We start from the raw sequence: 21,097 nt of genomic DNA, 5'->3' as shown, positions 1-21,097 counted from the left end.
AGATGCATCAATTGGTCTCAGCCCACCTGGAGCAAAAGAGAATGAAGAACATAAAAAAAAAAAAAAAAAAAGATGCATCAATTGGTCTCAGCCCACCTGGAGCAAAAGAGAATGAAGAACATCAAAGACCCAGGTAAATATGAGCCCAAGAGATAGAAAGGGCCACATAAACCAGAGACTCCATCAGCCTGAGACCCGATGAACTAGATGGTGCCCATCTACAACCAATGACTGCCCTAACAAGGAACACAACAAAGAATCCCTGATGGAGCAGAACGGTGGGATGCAGACCTCAAATTCTCATAAAAAGATCAGACTTAATGGTCTGATTGAGACTAGAGGGACTCTGGAGGTCATTTTCCCTGGACCTTCTGTTAGCCCAAAACTGGAACTATTCCCAAAGCCAGCTCTTCAGACAGGGATTGGACTGGACTATAAGACAGAAAATGATACTGGTGAGGAGTGAGCTTCTTGGCTGAAGTGGATGCATGAGACTATGTGGGCAGCTCCTGTCTGGAGGGGAGATGAGAAGGCAGAGGGGGACAAGAGCTGGCTGAATGGACACGGGGAATACAGGGTGGAGAGGAGGAGTGTGCTGTCTCATTGGGGGAGAGCAGCTAGGAGTACATAGCAAGGAGTATATAAGTTTTTGTATGAGAGATTGACTTGATTTGTAAACTTTCACTTAAAGCACAATAAAAAAAAATTAAGAAAATAACTTTTCAGGAACACTTGAAATCTCCATTTATAAAACAAAAAATGACTACAGCCAAGAAAACCCAATGGGACAGTTCTACTGTATTACACTGGGGTCACCATGAGTTGGAGTAGACTCCCCAGAACCACCACCACCACCATTACCATGATAATTAGAAATCTTATCTATACTTTGAAGAGTGAATCCTTTTTGATGCATTATCAGGCTAATTCCTGTTGCTATTCCATGTATGTGAGAAATGGAGGGAAAATGCATTTCTCTAGAAACTCTTACTAAATCAGACAGGCTGTATTAGTTTTTATGACTTCATTCTCCTGAAGAACCTAATCACTAGGAGGAGTAACTTCTTTTGGAATTTGCCCTCAGCCCATAGTATCAACTGCTGCACACCCAGTGGGTAACACATTCAGTATGTGTCAGAGTTCTCTCCCACACAGCCATTCATCTCTCAACAGTTATCTAGGCGCCTGACAGCGTTTCTGGAACGTAACCTTCCACCACTCCCAGAAAGATACCCATTTTCATCTTCCCTGCATGCTGTTGTTGAGTATTACATTGTACTAATTCACCATCATCTGCCCCTGTAAAGATTATAGCCTAGAAAATCCTATGGGGCAGTTCTACTCTCTCACATGGGGTCCCAGTGAGTTGAAAATTGACTCAGTGGCACCTAGCAACAACAAATTTACCGTTGATACACACAGGATTCATTCACACAATAGCTTATTCTCAAAAATCTACTTTTGCAGAGACTGATGGCAAGGTTAGCAAGAATTAAGACATCTTAATAAGGTTCTCAAGGAGCCCTGGTGGTACGGTGGTTAAGCAGTAGGCTGCTCACCGATAGGTCGGTGGTTCGAACCCACCAACTGCTCCATGGGAGAAGGGTGTGGCAGCCAGCCTTAACTGCTGTGCCACCAGATTTTCCCTTGTAAAGATTACAGCCTAGGAAATTCTATGGAGTTTTACTCTATCCTGTAGGGTCACTATGAGGTTCTCATTTTTTCTGTGCCTGTTAAGGATCTGATCCTCATGGTGCAGGTATGTGCTTTTTAAAGCCATTAACTATATTCAATGGCTGACTTACATATAAAGATAAACGAGAGGTGAACTCTTTAGAGGACTAAGGTGGGAATGTGACCTACAATTAAACAGTCTGGCATCTTGACTGAATTATCTCAATGAGTGATAGTCACTCAGGATTTGTCATACTCCAGGGTCTCATCTCCTCCTTTGTCATAAAGGCCAAAAACAAATTCTCCAAACAAAATTAATTTTCATTGGCTCTCATCATGAAAACACCTTGGAGGAAATTGATAATTCCTTCTGTTTGGCTTATAACCAGGCCCAGTGCTATGGTTAAAATATATTAAAAGAAAAAAAAAGAAAGAAAGAATGAAAGAAAATTAGGAACCATGTTAATACCTCTGTTTGGACTATAAGAAATATGCTTTTAGTATTATCAGAGAAGTTTAGGTTTCATGTAACTAGGCCAAAGATAAAAAAGCAGGGAAGGGCACATTTATTTTTGATTCCAGCTATAATAAATCAGATTGTGATTTCATTAGAAAATTGTGGGTCCCGAGTAGAGTGCAAGGAAAGATGGATCCAAATTAGTGAAACTTGTTTCACAGCAGCAGTTTCTGTTTTCCTTGAGGACTGTTTCTCTACTACCTGCTATTATCTGATATTATTTATTAAGGGTGAAGTAGAAGCTTTTCTCCCCTGAGGGACAGGGATTGAAGCCAGTCTTGGCATTTGCAGATGAACACCGTTTAATCTCCGACTTTTCTCACGCAGGGGCTTGTCCTGAGCTTGTGGTGGAGTTTAAATGGTCCGTGCCCTGGGTTTGTGAAATTCTACTTATTGAAATCTTCGTGACATTAAAAACTCTGGAAATGAATTCTAACTGGTGTCTGTTCTTGGGAACTCAAACCGGGAACAACATAAAAGTAACGTAATGAGTAGTATAGTGTCCGCTTTCCAAACAGTTTAGGTGGATTGGATAATTGACGACATACGAAGGCTTGTCTGCTAACCGTAAGATTTGCAGTTCAAAGCCATCAGCGGCTCCGTGGGAGAAAAAACCTGGCCATCTGCTCCCATAACGATTTCAGCCTAGGAACGCTATGGGGAAGTTCTACTCTGTTTTATAGGGTCAGAACTGCCTCAGCTGCACACAGTAAGTCCTCAGGGGAGCAGCAGTGCTTGGATTCAGATGGAAGGGGGAAGGGACGGTTTCACAGTGTAAGCGACTGCTCTCTGATTAGTTTAAAACTTGGTATGAAAAGTGAGTTCAGAAATAGAACACCAGAGGCTCTGAGATGTTGGTTTGCGGCCCACAGGATGGTGGGGCTCAGCTTCCTTGGGCAGAAAAAGCCGGCACCCCAGTGGCGCCTCCTGGTCCCTGGCCTTGAGAGGAGCCACTCATGTGGCTAATTTGTCTGAGAAAATGAAGGCTTCAAGCTGAGTGCGATCCAGTTTCTTAATCTTGTGTTTGTTTACTTAATCCTCCAGTTGACACATTTTATTTGCTTTGTCATGCTTCTAATTCTGTGAGTGTTCTTGCTGAGAAATATACCCCTGTATTTTTTTCTATGCCTACAGACACGCTCTGAACACACACGCACACAAAACACAACATACACACATATACAACATGGACACACACAACACATACATGACACACACAACAAACACAAAACATACATAACAAGCACCACAAACAACAAGCACCACAAACAACACACACAACACAGACACACGACACACGTATAACACATACACATGACACACATATACAACACATACATACACACACAAAACATACATAACAAGTACCACAAACAACACACAGCAGACACAACACACAACAGACACAACATGTACACACATGACACACACACGGAGGAACATATTAAGTGTCCGCAGGATTAAAAAACATTCCAACACATTGCCCTAAGACATGTTACAATCTGTAACAGGATACCGACTGACCTTTCTAAGAAAAATCTGACAGGAGTTAGCGTCAACAGATGTTCACTACCCACAGGGAGCATGGGACCATTAGTCACTCTCTGAGAACGAAAGCGTTGCGAGGTCTTCAGGCCAAAGCATATTTATAGGTGTGATGGCTCAGACAGCTGCTTGTCACAGTTGCTAGGTGACAACTTAGGTTATAAGAATCCCCCCTCTTTTTTTTTTTTTTAAAGTTTGTCATTGTGGGACTTCAACATAGCTAACTTTCTGGAAAATATTGTTTGGCTTCAACTTGCATGTCCTGTAGGTTAAAAATAAAATCACAAGTAGTGTGGAATCATTTGTATTCTCTATGGAGGTTTTAAGTGAGCCCTGGTGACACAGTGGTTCAAGCGTTCGGCTGCTAACCAAAAGGTTGGCACTTTGAACTCACCCAGAAGCAGAAAGCCAGAAAGGTCTGGCAATCTACCTCTGAAAAATAAGCCATTGAAAACCCTATGGAGCATAGTTCTGCTTTGACACCCATGGGGTCACCATGAGTTAGAGTTGACTGGACGGCCTCTGGTTTGGTAGTGGTTTATGGCAGTCAGGAACAAGGATCAAATCCTTCTCAGCCTCAGTTTTCTGTTGGGTAGGATGGTGATAACACCAGTCCCTGCTTTGGAGGGGTTGTAATGATTCGGAAGTGGGGTCACGTGGCAGGGATTAAGTGAGACGCTGCCCACAGAGCACAGTGGTGAGAGCCCAGCAAACGGTAGCCCTGATGATCATGGCCATCACTGACACGTAGATGTGTTAGTCGTCTAGTGCTGCCGTAACAGAAATACCACAAGTGGGTGGCTTTAACAAAGAGAAATTTGTTTCCTCACAGCAAAGTAGGCTAAAAGTCCAAATTCAAGACGTCAGCTCCAGGGGAAGGCTTTCTCTCTGTCGGCTCTAGAAGACGGTCCTTGCCCTCAGTCTTCCCATGGTCGAGAAGCTTCTCAGGCATAGGGACCCCGGGTCTAAAGGACATGCTCTGTTCCTGGTGCTGCTTTCTTGGTGATATGAGGTCCCCAACTCTGCTTCCCTTTCCTCTTACCTCTTGAGAGATAAAAGGTGGTACAGGTACAGGCCATATCCCAGGGAGACTCTCTTTACCTTTGATCAGGGAGGTGACCTGAGTAAGGGTGGTGTCACAGTAACACCCTAATCCTCTCAACATAAAATTACAATCACAAAACGGAGGACAACCACACAATACTGGGAATCATGGCCTGACCACGTTGATACATAAATTTTGGGTGGAACATAATTCAATCCATGACAGAAAGTTTGAGAAGCTGGGCTCAGATTATGGAACCACCTTGTGGATCCTGCTTTAGACACAGCTGAAATCGAGAGACAAAAGGGGTATCTGAACTCCTTGGTCCTTAGTTTCACCTGGGAACCAAAGATGCTTTTTAGCTATTTCTATTTCTTTAGCTTGGCATTTGGGGCCAGGGGGAGGGGGGGTCTGTGGTCCTGCCCATGTTACTGCTCCAGTGTTTGTTCCCACTCATCTCTGAATTGATCCCCACGGCCCAGTCCTCCTGCATCACAGCTCGCATAGTGAGCTTTCCCACTTCCTTTATTACGTCTCTCTTCCACCGTATAAGGAGCCCCTGGTAGAGCAGTGGTTAAAGCATTCGGCTGCTAACCGAAAGGTAGATGGTTCAAACCCACCAGCAGCTCCACGGGAGAAAGATGTGGCAGTCTGCTTCCACAGAGATTGGAAACCCTCTGGGGGCAGTTCTCTGTCCTATAGGGTCACTATGTGTCGGAATTGACTCTACAGCAATGGGTTTTTTCCCACTGTGCTTTAGTTCTGTGACCTTGAGCCAGATCGTTAATGTGTCCGAGTCTCAGGTTCCACATCTGTTAAACGGGCAATAAATAGTACCTTTCTCACAGGCTGGCTGTAAGGACTGAATGAGACAGGGAGTTTAAAGCATGAAGAAGCAGTACCTGGCCCCTGGTCAGTGTTTGATATTATTCTTATTTCATGCTGCCTGTAACCCCCTGAGGAGCCTGGGTGGTGCAAGCAGTTTGTGATTGGCTGTTCGATCCCACATGGTAACTTGGAAGAGAGGCCTGGTGAACTACTTCCAGAAAAGGTCACAGCCAAGAAAACCCTGTGGAGCTCAGTTTTATACTATAACACACAGGGTCGCCATGAGTCAGAATCGACTTAACAGCAATGGTTTGGTGTTGTTTATAACCCCCTTTACTTGAATTACTAACTCAACATACTTGTATCTTTCCAATTCTACTAAAAATTTGTCACCTAAAAAAAAAAATCCATGTCATACTAATCTCTGTCTAATCTTATTCCAAAACCCCTTTTATTTTTTTAATTGTACTTTAGATGATATTTTAGAGCTAGCTAGCTTCTCATTAAATAATTAGTACACAATTCTTTTGTGACATTGGTTACCAACCCCACGACATGTCAACACTCTCCCTTCTCTACCTCGGGTTCTTCGTTACCAGCTTTTCTGTGCCCTCCTGCCTTTTCGTCCCTGCCCCTGGGCTGGTGTGCTTCATTTAGTTTTGTTTTGTTTTAATCTTTGGCTGATGTGTGAATCTCAGGAGTGACTTCAGTACTGAGTTAAAAGGGTATCTGGGGTCCATACTCTTGGGGTTTCTCCAGTCCCTGTCAGACCAGTAAGTCTGGTCTTTTTTTGTGAGTTAGAATTTTGTTCTACATTTTTCTCCAGCTGTCTGGAACCCTCGATTGTGATTCTTGTCAGAGCAGTCCGTGGTGGTAGCTGGGCACTGTCTAGTTGTGCTGGACTCAGTCTGGTGGAGGCCGTGGTAGATGTGGTCCATCAGTCCTTTGGACTGATCTTCCCCTTGTATCTTTAGTTTTCTTTGTTTTCCCTAGCTCCCGAAGGGGTGAGACCAGTGAAGTATCTTAGATGACTGCTCACAGGCTTTTAAGACCCCAGACGCTACTCACCAAAGTAGAAGGTAGAACATTTTCTTTATAAAATATGTTATGCTAGTTGAGCCCTCTGCCCAGCAATTCGGTCCTTCAGGGATCCACAGCTTTTTTAGGAGTTGTTTCTCCCTCATAATTTAAGGTGTGCTTTTTTTTTTTTTTTATACTATACTCCATTGCTTCTACTGAAAAATGTGGCACTTTTTTTGTGTTGCAAATGCCAGAAGCCCAAATGAAACCAGTTTTAAGGCCAAAGAAAATTGGCTGAAATCATGGGGATGTTCATGGGTGGGTTTGCCATCAGGGTTGACTGACCCAGGAACTCAGACCAGACCACCAGCATTCATATTCTCTCTCTCTGTCCCCATCACACACCCATTTTCACCCCCTTTCAAGTTGCTTTGTCTTTCACTGATAATTATTGCCTCAAATCTAAAGCTCAAGAAATATGTGAAAGGCTCTGATCTTTGAGAGAGAGGTATATACATGTATTTTTCCTTTTAAAAATAAATAACTTCCAGTTGCAAAAATAATTATTTTGATTTTTAAGTATGTTAGTATATGCTTGTCCCTGATAGCACAGATGGTTAATGAGCTCAGCTGCTAAACAAAAGGTTGCATGTTGGAGTCCATCCAGGGCCACTTCAGAAGAAGGACTTCTGCTTCTGAAAAATCGACCGTTGAAAACCCTGTGGAGCACATGGGGTCGCATTGAGCAACTGGTACTGGTACTAGTACTTGCTAAAAAAAAATTTACTATACAGTAAATTTCACAATGGTAGAAAAATAGTATTCTCTGTTTAACAGGTTCTTCTCACATATCCAACTCCCAACTTAGTCGTCAAATACTTTTCCCCTCAATAGCCCTAGGTACAATTAAAAAAAAAAAATTAAGCACCATTTAATAAAGGTGAGTTTCATGTATAATGGATGTGTGTCAGTATGTGTGTGTGCATGTGTGTCATGAATTATTTGGGGTCCCCTGTAAAATTTCCGTTATTGGTTGGGGCTTGTGCCTTAGTCTTCTCTATCCCTGGAGCCAGGAATGGGAACTGACAGTTACGGAGCCCTCAGTACAAGTTTATTGAAGTGAACCAAGTGAAATGATACTGAGAGATACTGTGTCATTGGGTTTCTTTGGTATTACTTTTCACTTTTGGCAAAAGAGATGAAATAGGCTGCTAGCATGTTCTGTCTCACAGAATGACAATCTATTTTTAGAGGACAAGTGTCACATTTCTTAGTCTTGCAGAACCCCTAGTGGAGATTGCCGTGTACTGCACCCTGAAACTATATACAGAAGGTACTAGAATTTTATTCATGTAGCCATTAGACTACTTTAAAAACTGCACAATAATTTAAAAGATATACATGAAAGAAAAAAAAATTCAGATCCCATTTTGAAAGTTTGAGTTCAGCGTATTTGGTTCATAACAAAATCAAAAAAATTATTTTTGGGTAGATTAGTTTTAAAATAGGTTTGTTCCTTTTAGAAATAGGTTTGTTCCTTTTGGAAACCCTGGTGGCATAGTGGTTAAGTGCTACAGCTGCTAACCAAAATGTTGGCGTTTTGAACCTACCAGGCACTCCTTGAAAACTCTGTGGGGGGGCAGTTCTACGCTGTCCTATAGGGTCGTTATGAGTCAGAATCAACTCAGTGGCAGGGGGGTTGGTTTGTTTGGTGTTGTTCCTTTTGGAACCTACTTTTAAGACTTGTTACACAGGACCAGAACAGCATTTAGTCCAGGGTGAATTTTCCTGTTAGTCAGGCAAGAAGGAGCCCTGGTGATACAGTGGGTAAGTACTCGCTGTTAACTGAAAGGTCGACAGTTCCAACCCACTTGGTGGCTTCACAGGAGAAAAGGCCTGGCAGTCTGCTTCTGTAAGGATTATAGCCTTGGAAACCCCATGGAACAGTTCTACTTTGTCCCATCAGGTCGCCATGAGTCAGAATCAACTCGACAGCAAGGGGTTTAGTGAGGCAAGACCCTTCTGAGTACTCTGCCCAGTGCCCAGTGGATTTGGGGGGTTTTCTAGCCTGGTTGGTGGGAACAGTCATCATACCCAGCCCTTTGTGGCTCACTAGACCGTTCTCATCTTTGCTCTTAGATGGCTTGCTCCCGACCTCAGGTTTCCTCACACATCACTATGCAGCCTTGAGCTTTAAAATACCAGAGGATTCTCCTGCAGATCTCGGGAGTTTTCTCTTTCTTCTCTCCCCTGTACAGCACCCTTCTTGCTGGTACTCCGTCCTACAAATGCCAGCCTCGTTGGTCTCCTCTTTGGACTTTCAGCTCTGTCTTCTCATCTTAGGGAGGCAGCTGGGCTCCACCTGGGTTTCTCCTCCCTGCCGTGTGGCCTGGAAAACCCTCTCGGCAGTGAGCTAGAACAGTCCCAGAGCTTGTGTCCCTAGGATCACTGCCCTTCCTTGCCTAATGCAGAATAAATACAGTAAAATCTGCAAAAGTCGGAAGCCGTGTAAGGCAGACACCTGTCAGAGAAGGAAAACACAAATATTTCCCACTAAAACAAGCAATAGAAAAGTGGTAGACTGCACTTTGTCAAAGGCAGAAAACCTGCAAGACCCGGAAAAACAAGGCAGTCCAGTCTAGTTCCAGTTCTCACAGGTTTCGCTGTGATAAATTAAAAAAACAGTGCTATCAGCTTGATTCCGACTCATGGCAACCCCCTGCGTGTCAGAGTGGAACTGTGCTCCGCTGGGTTTTCGATGGCTGATTTTTTGGAAGTAGACCATTAGGACTTTCTCTCAGGGTGCCACTGGATGGACCTGAACCTCCAACCTTTCAGTTAGCAGCTGAGCACATTAACTTTTTGTACCACCTAGAGACTCTGCCTAATGCCCAGGGTCTTGAAAATTGTTTGTTTTTAACATTTTTGTGTCCGTTTTTGTTCTTTTTCTGATTTTTTCAGATTGGAGAATAAAGCACACCCCTGCTATGCCATTTTGTCCTGACGCAGAAGTTCCCCTCTTGTCTTTGTTTTTGAAACAGGATTTCTGAGTAGTTTTCTCCCAGGGTGTTACAGTGACTGGCTGAGAAGCACGTGCGTCAGAATCACCTGGGATGCTTATTGAAAATGCGGATTTCTGAGCTACACCCCAAACCGAGACAGACAGACAAAAAACCAAACCCGTTGCTGTGGAGTCCATGCCAACTCACAGTGACCCCACAGGACAGAGTAGAACTGTCCCATATGGTTTCTAGGGAGCGGCCGGTGGACTTCAACTGCTGTCCTTTGGGTTAGCAGCCAAGCTCTTAACCACTGTGCCACCAGGGCTCCAGCTTCACCCCAGGCCTGCTCAATATGAATTTCAGAGTGAGGCCAGCACCAAGTGCCCTTGGTGTTCACACTCACTCTCACCTTTATGAACTGCAGAAAGGCTTGGCCTGGCCATATAATCTAATGTACCTAACTAGTTGTATTTTAATAGGGATTGGGAGGCAGAAAGAATGGATGTTGGCTTCAGATTCCACTGGGAAGCCAGAGCTGTTTTCTGGGGGTAGAATGAGCCTGCTTGTCTTATGAACTGTCTTTCCAATTTTTATCCCCTTAAAATAGTTTCACAAGCTGGTGAAGCTATAAATCCTTCGGCTGTGGAAAAAGCATTTTGCCCCGGCTGAGGCTTCTTTGGTAAATCACTGCTTATCTTGATCTTGTGGAATGTCCTTTGTCAAAACACCTGACCTTAGTTTCCGTTATGAAGGGGAACTTAAATAAATGAGATCTGCTGGGACCTCCATTTGGGTACCTTTTTTGGAAGCACTTCACAGCTGCAGCAACTCAGGCAAAGCCCATTCGAAAGACGGCATGGCCATGAGGGGCTGGGAGCTGTGGCGACTTCTCCCCCAAACCCACTTGACCAGGACCTGCAGTGCTTATGGGAGTTTGGGAATGATGGTCAGCAGAGGGCGACTCTTAAGTTGTCTCTGTCTCACGGCTGGAGTGGGCACCAGGCTCACTCCTTAGTGAAGACAGCAGTATGGGAGAGAGTTGGGAGGAAGGAAGAAAAAGAGTGAAAGATGGAAGAAAGGAAGGAAAGAAAGAAGGAAACAAGGAAAGAGCAGAGGACCTTACTTTCCACTAAACCTGGAAAATGTGTGCTTTCCCTGAAACTAAAAAGGAAAAATAATAAACTCTGAAATATTAATACTGAAGCCACTGGTGACAAATGCTTCTCCCTTGGATGAGCATCAATTATAGTTGACTTGTACTCTTTGATTAAGAACTTGGTAAAGATTCAGAGTGTTCTCAAGCCATATTTCCCTCCTTTTGTGTTCGTTGAGCCTCCTGTGACACGGACAGCCGTGCCAAGCATGGTGGGAAGACAGCCACACACCGTGTAAAAGATCTGATTCTCGACATCGTCCAGTATTCACAGGAGATCCTTTCCCTGGTTATGTGTTTTCCACACAAGACTTTCTAGGAAAACCTAGAGTTTCATTATGGAGCAACTCCGCGCGTGTGCAGATGTCAAGCAGCCACCCAGCATGCATCTCAGTTTCCTTTGAGTATTTGGATTCTGCACATGAAGTACTACCGTTTCCTAGAAAGGGCTGGTCCTAAATGATGCCACACTGGTATTGGCCAATCACACCTCCTCCCTCCTGAGCCTAGGAACGCTTGAGGAGGAATAACAAATTGTTCTCAGGAACAACACAGGTTCTAAATTTTGACATGTGGCCGTTTCAAGGGATGTCATTGAACTTACACACCCTTTGAAGAGGGCACATGTTTTAATGGACACAGAACTGTAGTTGAACTCAGGAGTATCTGCCTTAGGTCTGTGCCCCAAACCCACTGAGAAAGCCTGGGTTCTGATTTCCTCATCTTAAAGTAAGGGAATCCAAAAAGGTGACATCCAACATCCTATTTCATTCTCAATTATATAACGAAAAAACCAGCTGCCGTCGAGTTGACTCCAGCACATGGTGTCAGTAGAACTATGCTCCATAGGGTTTTCAGTGGCTAATTTTTCGGAAGTAGATTGCTAGGCCTTCCTCTGAGGTGCCCCTGGGTAGACACAATCCTTCAACCCTTCAGTTACCAGCCGAGTGTGTTAACCGTTTGCACCATCCAGAGACTCCTCATTACCTAAATTGAGCTGTGGTGACATAAATTAATGGTAGATTGCTGGAACACTATAGAAATCTATGCTCCTACAGTACTCAGAATTAATCACTAGACAGTTGAAAACTGTTATTACTAAGCTCCCAAAGACCTGTTATTTTGGGTCCGTATTTCATTTCAGGAAGTGTAGAATAACAGCTCTTCTTGCCACCAGCCACTCCCTTGGAAGCCCTATGGGGCAGTTCTACTGTGTCCAAGAATAAGGTCGCTATGAGTTGGAATTGACTTGATAGCAACGAGTTTTTTTTTTTTTTTTTTGCCCTTAAATCCAGATTTTTACAAAAATCATATGTATTTCCATTAAATTTTATCTAACATAGTCTCTACATTTATTTTTATCTCGTAGTTTTATTACTCTCTTTCCAAAACCCATTTGGATAGATAATATTTTCAAGTTGTATACAGTGTGGGCATACAGCAAGTGGTCAATTAACATTTATGGAATGAATAATTAGAAAAAGTCATAAAACTAAATTTTATCTATGTTTTTCCCTTTTCTCCTTTTTTGTATATTATTGTTATTTTTGGTACGTTTCCCATCGTTACACAGTGGCTGCAACAATGGGCTTAAGCATAATAACAATTGTGAGGATATGGTATGGGACCGGGAAGCATTTCGTTCTGTTGTATGTGGGGTCACCATGAGTCGAAACTGACTCATGGGCATCTAACGACGACAGCCACCATCTCCACTGGAGTATTAAGATGCTTGTGTCATTACTAGTGCTCTAAATCAGGGTTGGCACACTTCAGCCTTTGTACCAAGTATGGCCTATTGCCTGTTTTGTATGGCCAGAGAATGGCTTTTACATTTTTAAATAGTTGAAAAAAATACTATTTTATGACGTGAAAAAATTATATGAAATTCATATTTTGGTGTCTTTAAAGTTTTGCTGGAACCCAGCCACGCTCGTTTGTTTATGTATCCCTATGGCTGCAACAGAGACCATATGGGTATGGCCTGCAAAGCTTAAAATAAATATTCACTCTCTGACCCTTTACATGAAAAATTTGCCAACCCTGCTCTAGATTTCATCGAAGAGCAAGCCTACCCCTATTTCTCCCTCTTACCCCCCACCACCCCCACCCTTCTTCTGACTTGTACCTTCTCCAACTTTGTAAGGCAATTTTTCCTATAATGTGGCCGCTGTGACTTCGAGACAGTAGAAACTTTAATAATTCTACTTTCAACTCTGCTAATGAACTTATAAAACTTATAGTCACTGTTATATAAGCTGCAAGGAGCCCTGGTGGTGCAGTGGTTAAAGTGATAGACTGAAAGGTCAGCAGTTCAAAACCACCAGCTGCTCTGCGGAAGAAAGATGTGGCAGTCTGCTTCTGTAGAGATTTACTGCCTTGGAAACCCTGTGGGGTTGCTATGAGTCAGAATATACATGACAGCAGTGGGTTTGGTCTGGGTTTTGGCTATGTAAGCTACAGGGGAAAGAGATTTTTTTTGGAGGGCCTTGTTTTGTTCACGTATCGTAGGTCATCAGACCAGTACCTGGAACATAGTCAGTGAGTTTTTATTGGGTGAATAGAATGAGTATGCATTTTTGCAACCATTCTTTTCAATGGCGATGCATAGTCAGGGGCAGTCCACGTGAAACAAAAACACTGCATACATCTGTAAGTTTAATAAAAAAATAGATGACAACCATTGGAGATTAAAAAAAGAAAAAACACTGCTCTCAGATGTGTAACTCACTTAGGCAGGAGGGAAGTCCAAGAATTTGACTAGTTTTAGAATTCGTGTGGCTTTTCCTCCCCCCCCAAGATTAGCCTTACTCTTTCTTTTTTACTTAGAAAAGTAAAATTAATTTAAAAACAAACTTGAATTTATATCAACTGATGATTGGAAAAAGATGCCCCAGAAAAATATGAGATATTGTGAGATGCTCTTGAGTTTAACAGTTTGCTATATAGGTAAGCAGATTTGACCAACCTTGGGATATATTGAAGATACATAAATTGGTGTAATAATAATTGTTCATGTAATATTATTATAAGTAGTAGTAGTAGTGTTGTTAGGTGCTATCGGGTCAATTCCGACTCATAGCAGCCCTACCTATAACAGAACGAAACACTGCCCAGCCCTGCGCCAGCCTTACAATAGTAGATATATTTGACCACTGTGTCGAATATGTCATGGACTGCCAGAAGAATGAATAAGTCTTATTTTGGAAGAAGTAAATCCAGAACACTCCTTATAAAGAGGATGGCGATGCTTTGTCTCACTTACTTTGGACATGTTATCGGGTGGGAGCAATCCCTCTAGTAGTCGTCACCATCATCCTTGTCATCATCGTTCATCGTATATACTTAATGCCAAGATCTTTCTTTAAAAAGTACTGTGACTTCCCTGTCCTTAAGGTTCCTGTATGACGTGGGTGTTTCCTACCTCCCCAACTTCAGGTAGTGTTATTCTTCTGGTTCACTTTGCTGGAGCCACATTGGGGCCCAGTAGGTTAGTGCCTGTCTTAGTTATCTAATGCTGCTATAACAGAAACACCACAAGTGGATGGCTTTAACAAAGATAAGTTTATTTCTTCACAGTAAAGGAGGCTAAAAGTTCAAATTCGGGGTGTCAGCTCCAGGGGAAGGCTTTCTCTCTCTGTCGGCCTTCTTATCCACCTTCCCCCAGACTAAGAGCTTCTCTGCACAGGGGCCCCAAGTCCACAGGACACGCTCTTCTCTCAGCATTGCTTTCTTGGTGGTATGAGGTCCCCAACTCTGTTCACTTCCCTTTCATTTTTATCTCTTGAGAGATAAAAGGTGGTGCAGGCCACACAGCAGGGAACTTCCTTTATATTGGATCAGGGATGTGACCTGGGAAAGGATGGTGTTACAGTCCCCCCTAATCCTCTTTAACGTAAAATTAGAATCACAGAATGGAAGACAAGCACAGAATACTGGGGTACGTGGCCTAACCAAGTTGATACATTTTTGGAGGGACATAATTCAACCCATGACAGTGCTTTCAGCTCCTTCCCACTCCAGGGCTCTCGCATATGTTGTACATTGACCTCTGTGCCTGGAACTCTCCCAACCCTTACAGTCAAGTCCTCCTAATACAGATTTTAGCTTGCAGAGACGCTGTCCCAAAGGACCCACCCTGTACTTCTTTCTCCCTTATAGCTCTTCCCTGGTTTTAACTGGAGAATTAATGGTGTAGCTAACTGTGTCGCCTCTCTCAACATGGTGTGAGTTTCGTGAGGCTTATTTACACCTGAATCCACGGGGCTTTTCCCAGAGCCTGTGACCAACAGCAGGTGCTCAGTAAATATTTGTTGAAACAATGAATGTTGAAGGAATAATCCAAGTTTCAGTTAAAATTGTCTATTTTCTTTTTCTCTCTTTAGCTGGGAGGTTATCAATGCCAAACCAGATGAAAGAACCAGACTCAGCCACTGTATTGCAGAATCATGGATGAACTTCAGCATCTTTCTCCAAGAAATGTCTGCTTTTAAACAGCAGAGCCCTGGCAAGGTGAGTTGCCCAGTCCAGGAGAATTACCGTGTATGCTTTAGGATGTCCACTAAACTGGCGAGAAATGAACTAACCTATTTTATCAGCTCTTAAGGGTTCTTTAATGCTGAACAGGATACACTTGGAACATGTAACATAAAAGCTGCCATCAGCAAGGTTCAGAAATATTTATGTTTTACACGCATTATCTAGCCCATTAACTAAAATGAACAGTGATGAGGCTTGTCAGCCAGACTAAGGAGAAAAAAAAACCCTGATTGAGGAAATCGGTTCATAACTTTTAGCCTGTTTCTAAAGTCAGAGGGATATAAACCTGCACAGTCCTTTGTGGGTACTTTCAGAGATAATTGAGTCTCTCTTTCAGTCTAGAAAGCCCGTACACATGTGTGATTCTGTTAGAGAGAAAACCTTTGACGAAAGTATTCATAGCAATCATATATATGGCATGACTATTTTTTGCAGTTAAGATAAAAATCTGCAAGGGGAAGAGTGCTTTGAAAGCTGATTGCGTGGAGAAGCGCGTACGCTCGTGATATTATTTTACGTGTAGGAGCAGCTTCCCTGCGACCGACGGTGCGTCAGCTGCACAGCTGCACAGCTGTCAGCGGACCTTTTCTCTTCCAGTGTGGCATTCAAGTTCCTCAAACGTCCACCAGTTGTTGGAAGGAAGAGCCTGGGAATGTAGAATTTAAAGTCCCTCTTGTTGTACAGTGTGAAAGCATCTCTCAAGATTACTAGTATTAAATAGTAGAATTACACATATTAAAGTGGCAGTGTTCTACGTAGGATGGGTTTTTTCTTTTTTCTTTCATCACTGAAGATAATTTTTAGGATAGATACCCAGGTTGGAGAGGGGGAGGTTGTGTTTTAAATTCCTGCATTGGTTTGCGTTAACGTACTTGTCTTAGTTATCCTATGCTCCCGTAACAGAAATACCTGGCGGGGGGGGGGGCGGCTTTAAAGAACACAGTGTATTTTCTTACAGTTCAAATTCAGGGTGTGGTTTTAGTGGGAGGTTCTTCTTTGTCTGTTTCAGCTGCTAGTAGCCGGCAATCCTTGGAGTCCTGGGCGTGTAGATGCATCTGCTGTGTGCCTGTCTTCATATGGTGTCTTCTCCTTGTGTGTCTGTTCTGCCCTTTTTATAATCACTCCAAAGTGATTAGGTTTAGGACCCACCCTACTCTAGCATGACCTCATTAAGGTAACAAAAGAAAAACCCTATTTCCAAACAGGCACATATTTACAGGTTACAGGGATTAGAATTTCAACACCTGTTTTAGGTGGACATAATTCAGTCCAAAGCAGTATCCAGAGTCAAATAGCTTAAGATGATTATGCTACGAATCTAGTGGGTAATACGAAATCCTTTTGCGAAAATGGATCCTGGATATAGTAATGCTTTCAAAGACCTAGTTGTCCCTTAGACTTCTATGGCATTTCCTCCTACATTTTGCTTCTAGAATTAAAAATTCCTTCAAAGACCCTTGCTGTTTCAGAAACAGCTCTTAATTTTGTTCCATGAGTTCTTCTGTTCTCCTTTTGACTAGTTACTTTATGAACCCTGTGCCAAAGAATGAAAAGTCAAAGTTACCAGACTTTTAGGTCTTCTCTCTCTTTTTCTTAATCAGGGATTGCTCAGAGGTATCTATTCCTTCTTGATTGTCTTTTTTTTTAATATATGTAATTTCGTATTTTTTGTTGTTTTTGAGAATATATGCAGCAAAACATAATACCGATTCAGCAGTTTCTACACATACTGTTTAGTGGCATTGAATAGGTTCTTTGAGTTGTGTAAGTTCTTGGAGTTGTGTAACCGTTCTCACCCTTTTTTTCTAAGTTGTCCCTCCCCCATTAACATAAACTCACTGACCTCTAAGGTTCCTGTCTAATCTTTTGAGTTGCTATTGTCAGTTTGATCCCGTATAGATAGTTCTGAAAAGAGCGCAATGCTCAAGGTAGACATTTTCAAGCTAAACTATTGTTTGGTTTTAAGGAGACTTCAGGGGGAAATTTTGATTTAAGGTTTAAAAATTTTCAGGATTCATCCAACCTCATGACTCCAGGAAGTTTGGAATCCATGAGAATTTGAAATTCTCTTCTGCATTTTCCCTCTTTTGATCCTGATTCTTCTATAGAATCTTTGCTTAAAACGTTCAGTAATGATAGCCAGGCACCGTCCAGTTCTTCTGGTCTAATGGAAGCAATTAGCCACACGTTCTATATCCTCCTCCTATTCCTGACTGTCCTTCTTCCTCTGTTGTTCCAGGTGAATACAGGCCAATTATTGTGCCTTGGATGGCCACTTACAGGCTTTTAAGACACCAGGCACTATGCATTGAACTAGGAGGTAGAACAGAGGCACTGAACATGTCATTAGGCCAGTTAACTGGGATGACCCATGAAACCATGACCTCTAAACCTCCAGACCAAAGAACCCACTCGCATGAGGTTTTTGGTTGTACATAACCAGCAGCTACTCTTTTACTTTTGTCACTGTCGTAAATATATCTCGAGTGTCTTTTTGAAATTCCCTTAATGAATTTCCTTTGGTTGCTTATTAGTTTAATAGCACCATTTGGAAATAAGCAAAAGAAGTGGGATAGTTTAAGTCTAGAGTGTGGAAATCAAGGGAAGACTTTATGGGGAAAAGCTTTCTGTCTTGATGTTCCTAATGGGAATGAAGGAAATTTTCTGAAAATTGTTCTTAAATTTCTTAAAGCAACCAAGGATTTTTTTTTTTTTGCGGCCGGCGGTGGCGGGAGTCATAACTGACAGAAAGGGAGGAAAATAATGGTTCACATATGACTGTAGGCGTTTCATTCCTGTTGACAGTTGGGTTCTATGATACCTGTAAGTGGTGCCACTTGAGGGGTGGGCATGGCTTGGAACGATGGTGATAGCCAGTAGATTTATCCCAGCAGCTTAACAGCTATGCAAATTATTGTTAGATTTGTATAAATGCCTCTAATTTCTGTGACATGTTTTTCTGGGTTTGTGAATTTTGATGGGCATAGAGTAGTTTGAAGATTTGGTTACCAAGCTGTGATAACAAGTAAGTGGTGCTTAGTAACAAGTTTCCGGGAATGTATGACCCTCCTGTTCTCTTGTACCTGGCAGTAATACAGCGACAGGCATGATTAATGGGGGGTCCTTGTTCTCTGTGGAAATCCTGGTGGCATAGTTGTTAAGTGCTACAGCTGCTAACCAAGAGTTTTGCAGTTCAAATCCACCAGGTGCTCCTTGGAAACTCTACTGGGCAGTTCTGCTCTGTCCTATAGGGTCCCTATGAGTCGGAATTGACTCGACAGCAGCAGCGTTTTGTTCTCTGTGATTGAAATTAGCTCCTGAACCCTCAAAGTCATTATGAAAACCAAAACCAAACCAAACCCGTTGCTGTCGAGTCAATTCGACTCACAGGGACCATATAGGACACGGTGGAACTGCCCCGTAGAGTTTCCAAGGAGCTCCTGGTGGATTCAAACTGCTGACTTTTTGGTTAGCATCTGTAACACTTAACCACTACACCACCAGGGTTTTCAAAATCATTATAAGTGGACTAAGGCTAGTTGAACGTAGCAGTCATTAGTCAGGCCTAAGTGCAAAAGAACGCTGTTTGATCACATACAGAGAAGTAGTAATTGTGTGGGTGTCCTGCACTCTAAAGTATCTTGGTCTTAAGAATAACTGTTGCATGTTATCTCTCATTTCTAGTTTTGCCTTCTGGTCTGCAGTGTGTGCACATTTTTTACGATCTTGGGAAGTTACATTCCTGGGGTTATACTCAGCTATCTACTGTGTAAGTATGTAGGGTTGAACGTTTGCCTACTTCTTGTGGCGCGTGTGGTATCATTTTGACTGTCAGCGAGCCCTTCCATAGTTTGGAAGAGGAGGGGTGACTTCGTAATTATAAAACTAATAGATTATTCTTGATACTCCTGCTACACAAAGTTTCTCCTTGTTCCTGTAGACACGTTTCCATTTTAAAATTGGAAGAATAGTAGCGAAAGGTAGGATTATAAGTGAATAATTTTCTTTATTTTAAATTATGTCAATAAAACTATAAATAAGCTATGCTCCTCACCCCCACAAACAACCCAATGTCTTAGCCCCTGTCTTAGTCACCTAGTGCTGCTATAACAGAAATACCACAGGCGGATGGTCTTAACAAACAGAAATTTATTTTCTCACAGTATAGTAGGCTACAAGTCCAAATTCAGGGTGTCATCTCCAGGGGAAGGCTTTATCTCTCTGTTGGCTCTGGAGGAAAGTCTTTCTTGTCAGTCTTCCCCTGGACTAGGAGCTTCTCTGCGCAGGAATCCCAGGTCTAAAGGACTCACTCTGCTTGAGGTGCTTCTTTTCTTGGTGGGATGAGGTCCCCTGTCTCTCTGCTCACTTCTCTCTTTTATATCTCAAGAGATTGCCTCAAAACACAATCCAATCTTGTAGATTGAGTCCTGCCTCACTGACACAGCTGCCACCCATCCTCCCTCATTTAACATCATAGAGGCAGGATTTACAACATATGGGAAAATCACACAATACCGGGAATCATTGCCAAGCCAAATTGATAATGCGTATTTTTGGGGTGACATGATTCAATCCATGCCAGCCCCTTTGCATGTTCCCTGGCTCAAAAAACAAAACAAAACAAAGACTAAAACTTCCATGAGATGCCATTACACCCCCACCAGAATGGCTAACAAAAATATAGAGCAACCGTAATTCTCACACACTGTTGGTGAACAGGTGGAATGGCACAACCTTTTTGGTTAAGAGTTTGGCAGTGTCTTACAAAGCTCCTATACGGCTCAGTCATTCCACTGCGAGGTATTTACCCGAGGGAAATGAAAGCATAGTCTACACAAAGATGTGTACATGAATGTTCATAAAGCTACTTTGTTTGAATTCAGTCCATACGTTCATCAACAGATAGATGAGGTATATTGACACAATGGATTACTAACCATAAAAACCAAACCTGTTGCTGTCGAGTTGATTCCGACTCATAGTGACCCTAAAGGACAGAGTAGAACTGCCCCATAGGGACTCCAAGGAGTGCTTGGTAGATTCGAAAGGCCGACCTTTTGGTTAGCAGCCATAGCTTTTAACCACCAGGGTTTCCAATGGATTACTACTCAGTAGTAAAAAAATGATACATGCCAAAATGTTGATGATTTGCAAAATAATTGGGATGATTAGAAGAAGCCAGATTTAAAAAAAAAAAAAAGTATATACTGTATGATTCCATTTATTCTAGAAAAATCCAAACTAACATTTAGTGATAAGATCAGTGGTTGCCTGGGGATGAGGTGGGTGGGGGCAAGGAGAAGCAGAAGAGAAGGATTAAAAAAATATGAGAAATTTTGGTAGTGGTAGATATGTTCACGTAGGAGCCTGGTGGTGCTGTGGTTAAAGTGCTCAGCTGCTAACTGAAAGGTCAGTGGTTCGAACCCATCAGCAGCTCCGTGAGAGAAAAGACCTGGTGATCTGCTCCTGTAAAGATTCCCGTTGCCATTAAGTTGTTTCTGATTACAGCCTTGGAAACTCTACGGGGCAGTTCTACTCTGTCCTATACAATCGCTATGAGTTGGAAAAATAATAAGATAATGTTCGTTATTTTGATTGTGGTGAAGCTTTCTTGATTATATGCTGCAAATGACTTACGACACCAACTACCCAGAGTTAGGCCAAATTTCATAGGTTAGGGACACAGTCCTCCAGACTGCCAAGCCTGCCCTAGACACCGCCTACAAGCTTGGGAGTCCCTGGGCCACCCTCAATTCTGACCAACTAGCTACAGA

At 42.6% G+C, this 21,097-nt stretch overlaps 1 protein-coding gene across 4 annotated transcripts in view; it reads left to right on the top strand.

Annotated features, from left to right (window-relative positions):
• RETREG1 (reticulophagy regulator 1) overlaps nt 1–21,097 on the top strand; it is a 186,322-nt gene that overhangs the window by 153,798 nt on the left and 11,427 nt on the right. For all 4 annotated transcript variants that reach the window (XM_049861377.1, XM_049861389.1, XM_049861382.1 and 1 more), the window contains 2 exons: nt 15,170–15,296; nt 19,008–19,092. In XM_049861377.1, coding sequence (XP_049717334.1) covers nt 15,170–15,296; nt 19,008–19,092 — 212 coding nt within the window. The remainder of the gene's footprint in view (nt 1–15,169; nt 15,297–19,007; nt 19,093–21,097) is intronic.

Source organism: Elephas maximus, chromosome 2, assembly GCF_024166365.1.
Source record: "Elephas maximus indicus isolate mEleMax1 chromosome 2, mEleMax1 primary haplotype, whole genome shotgun sequence".
NCBI classification, from domain to species: Eukaryota; Metazoa; Chordata; class Mammalia; order Proboscidea; family Elephantidae; genus Elephas; species Elephas maximus.
This window is presented reverse-complemented; position numbering and strand designations above follow the sequence as displayed.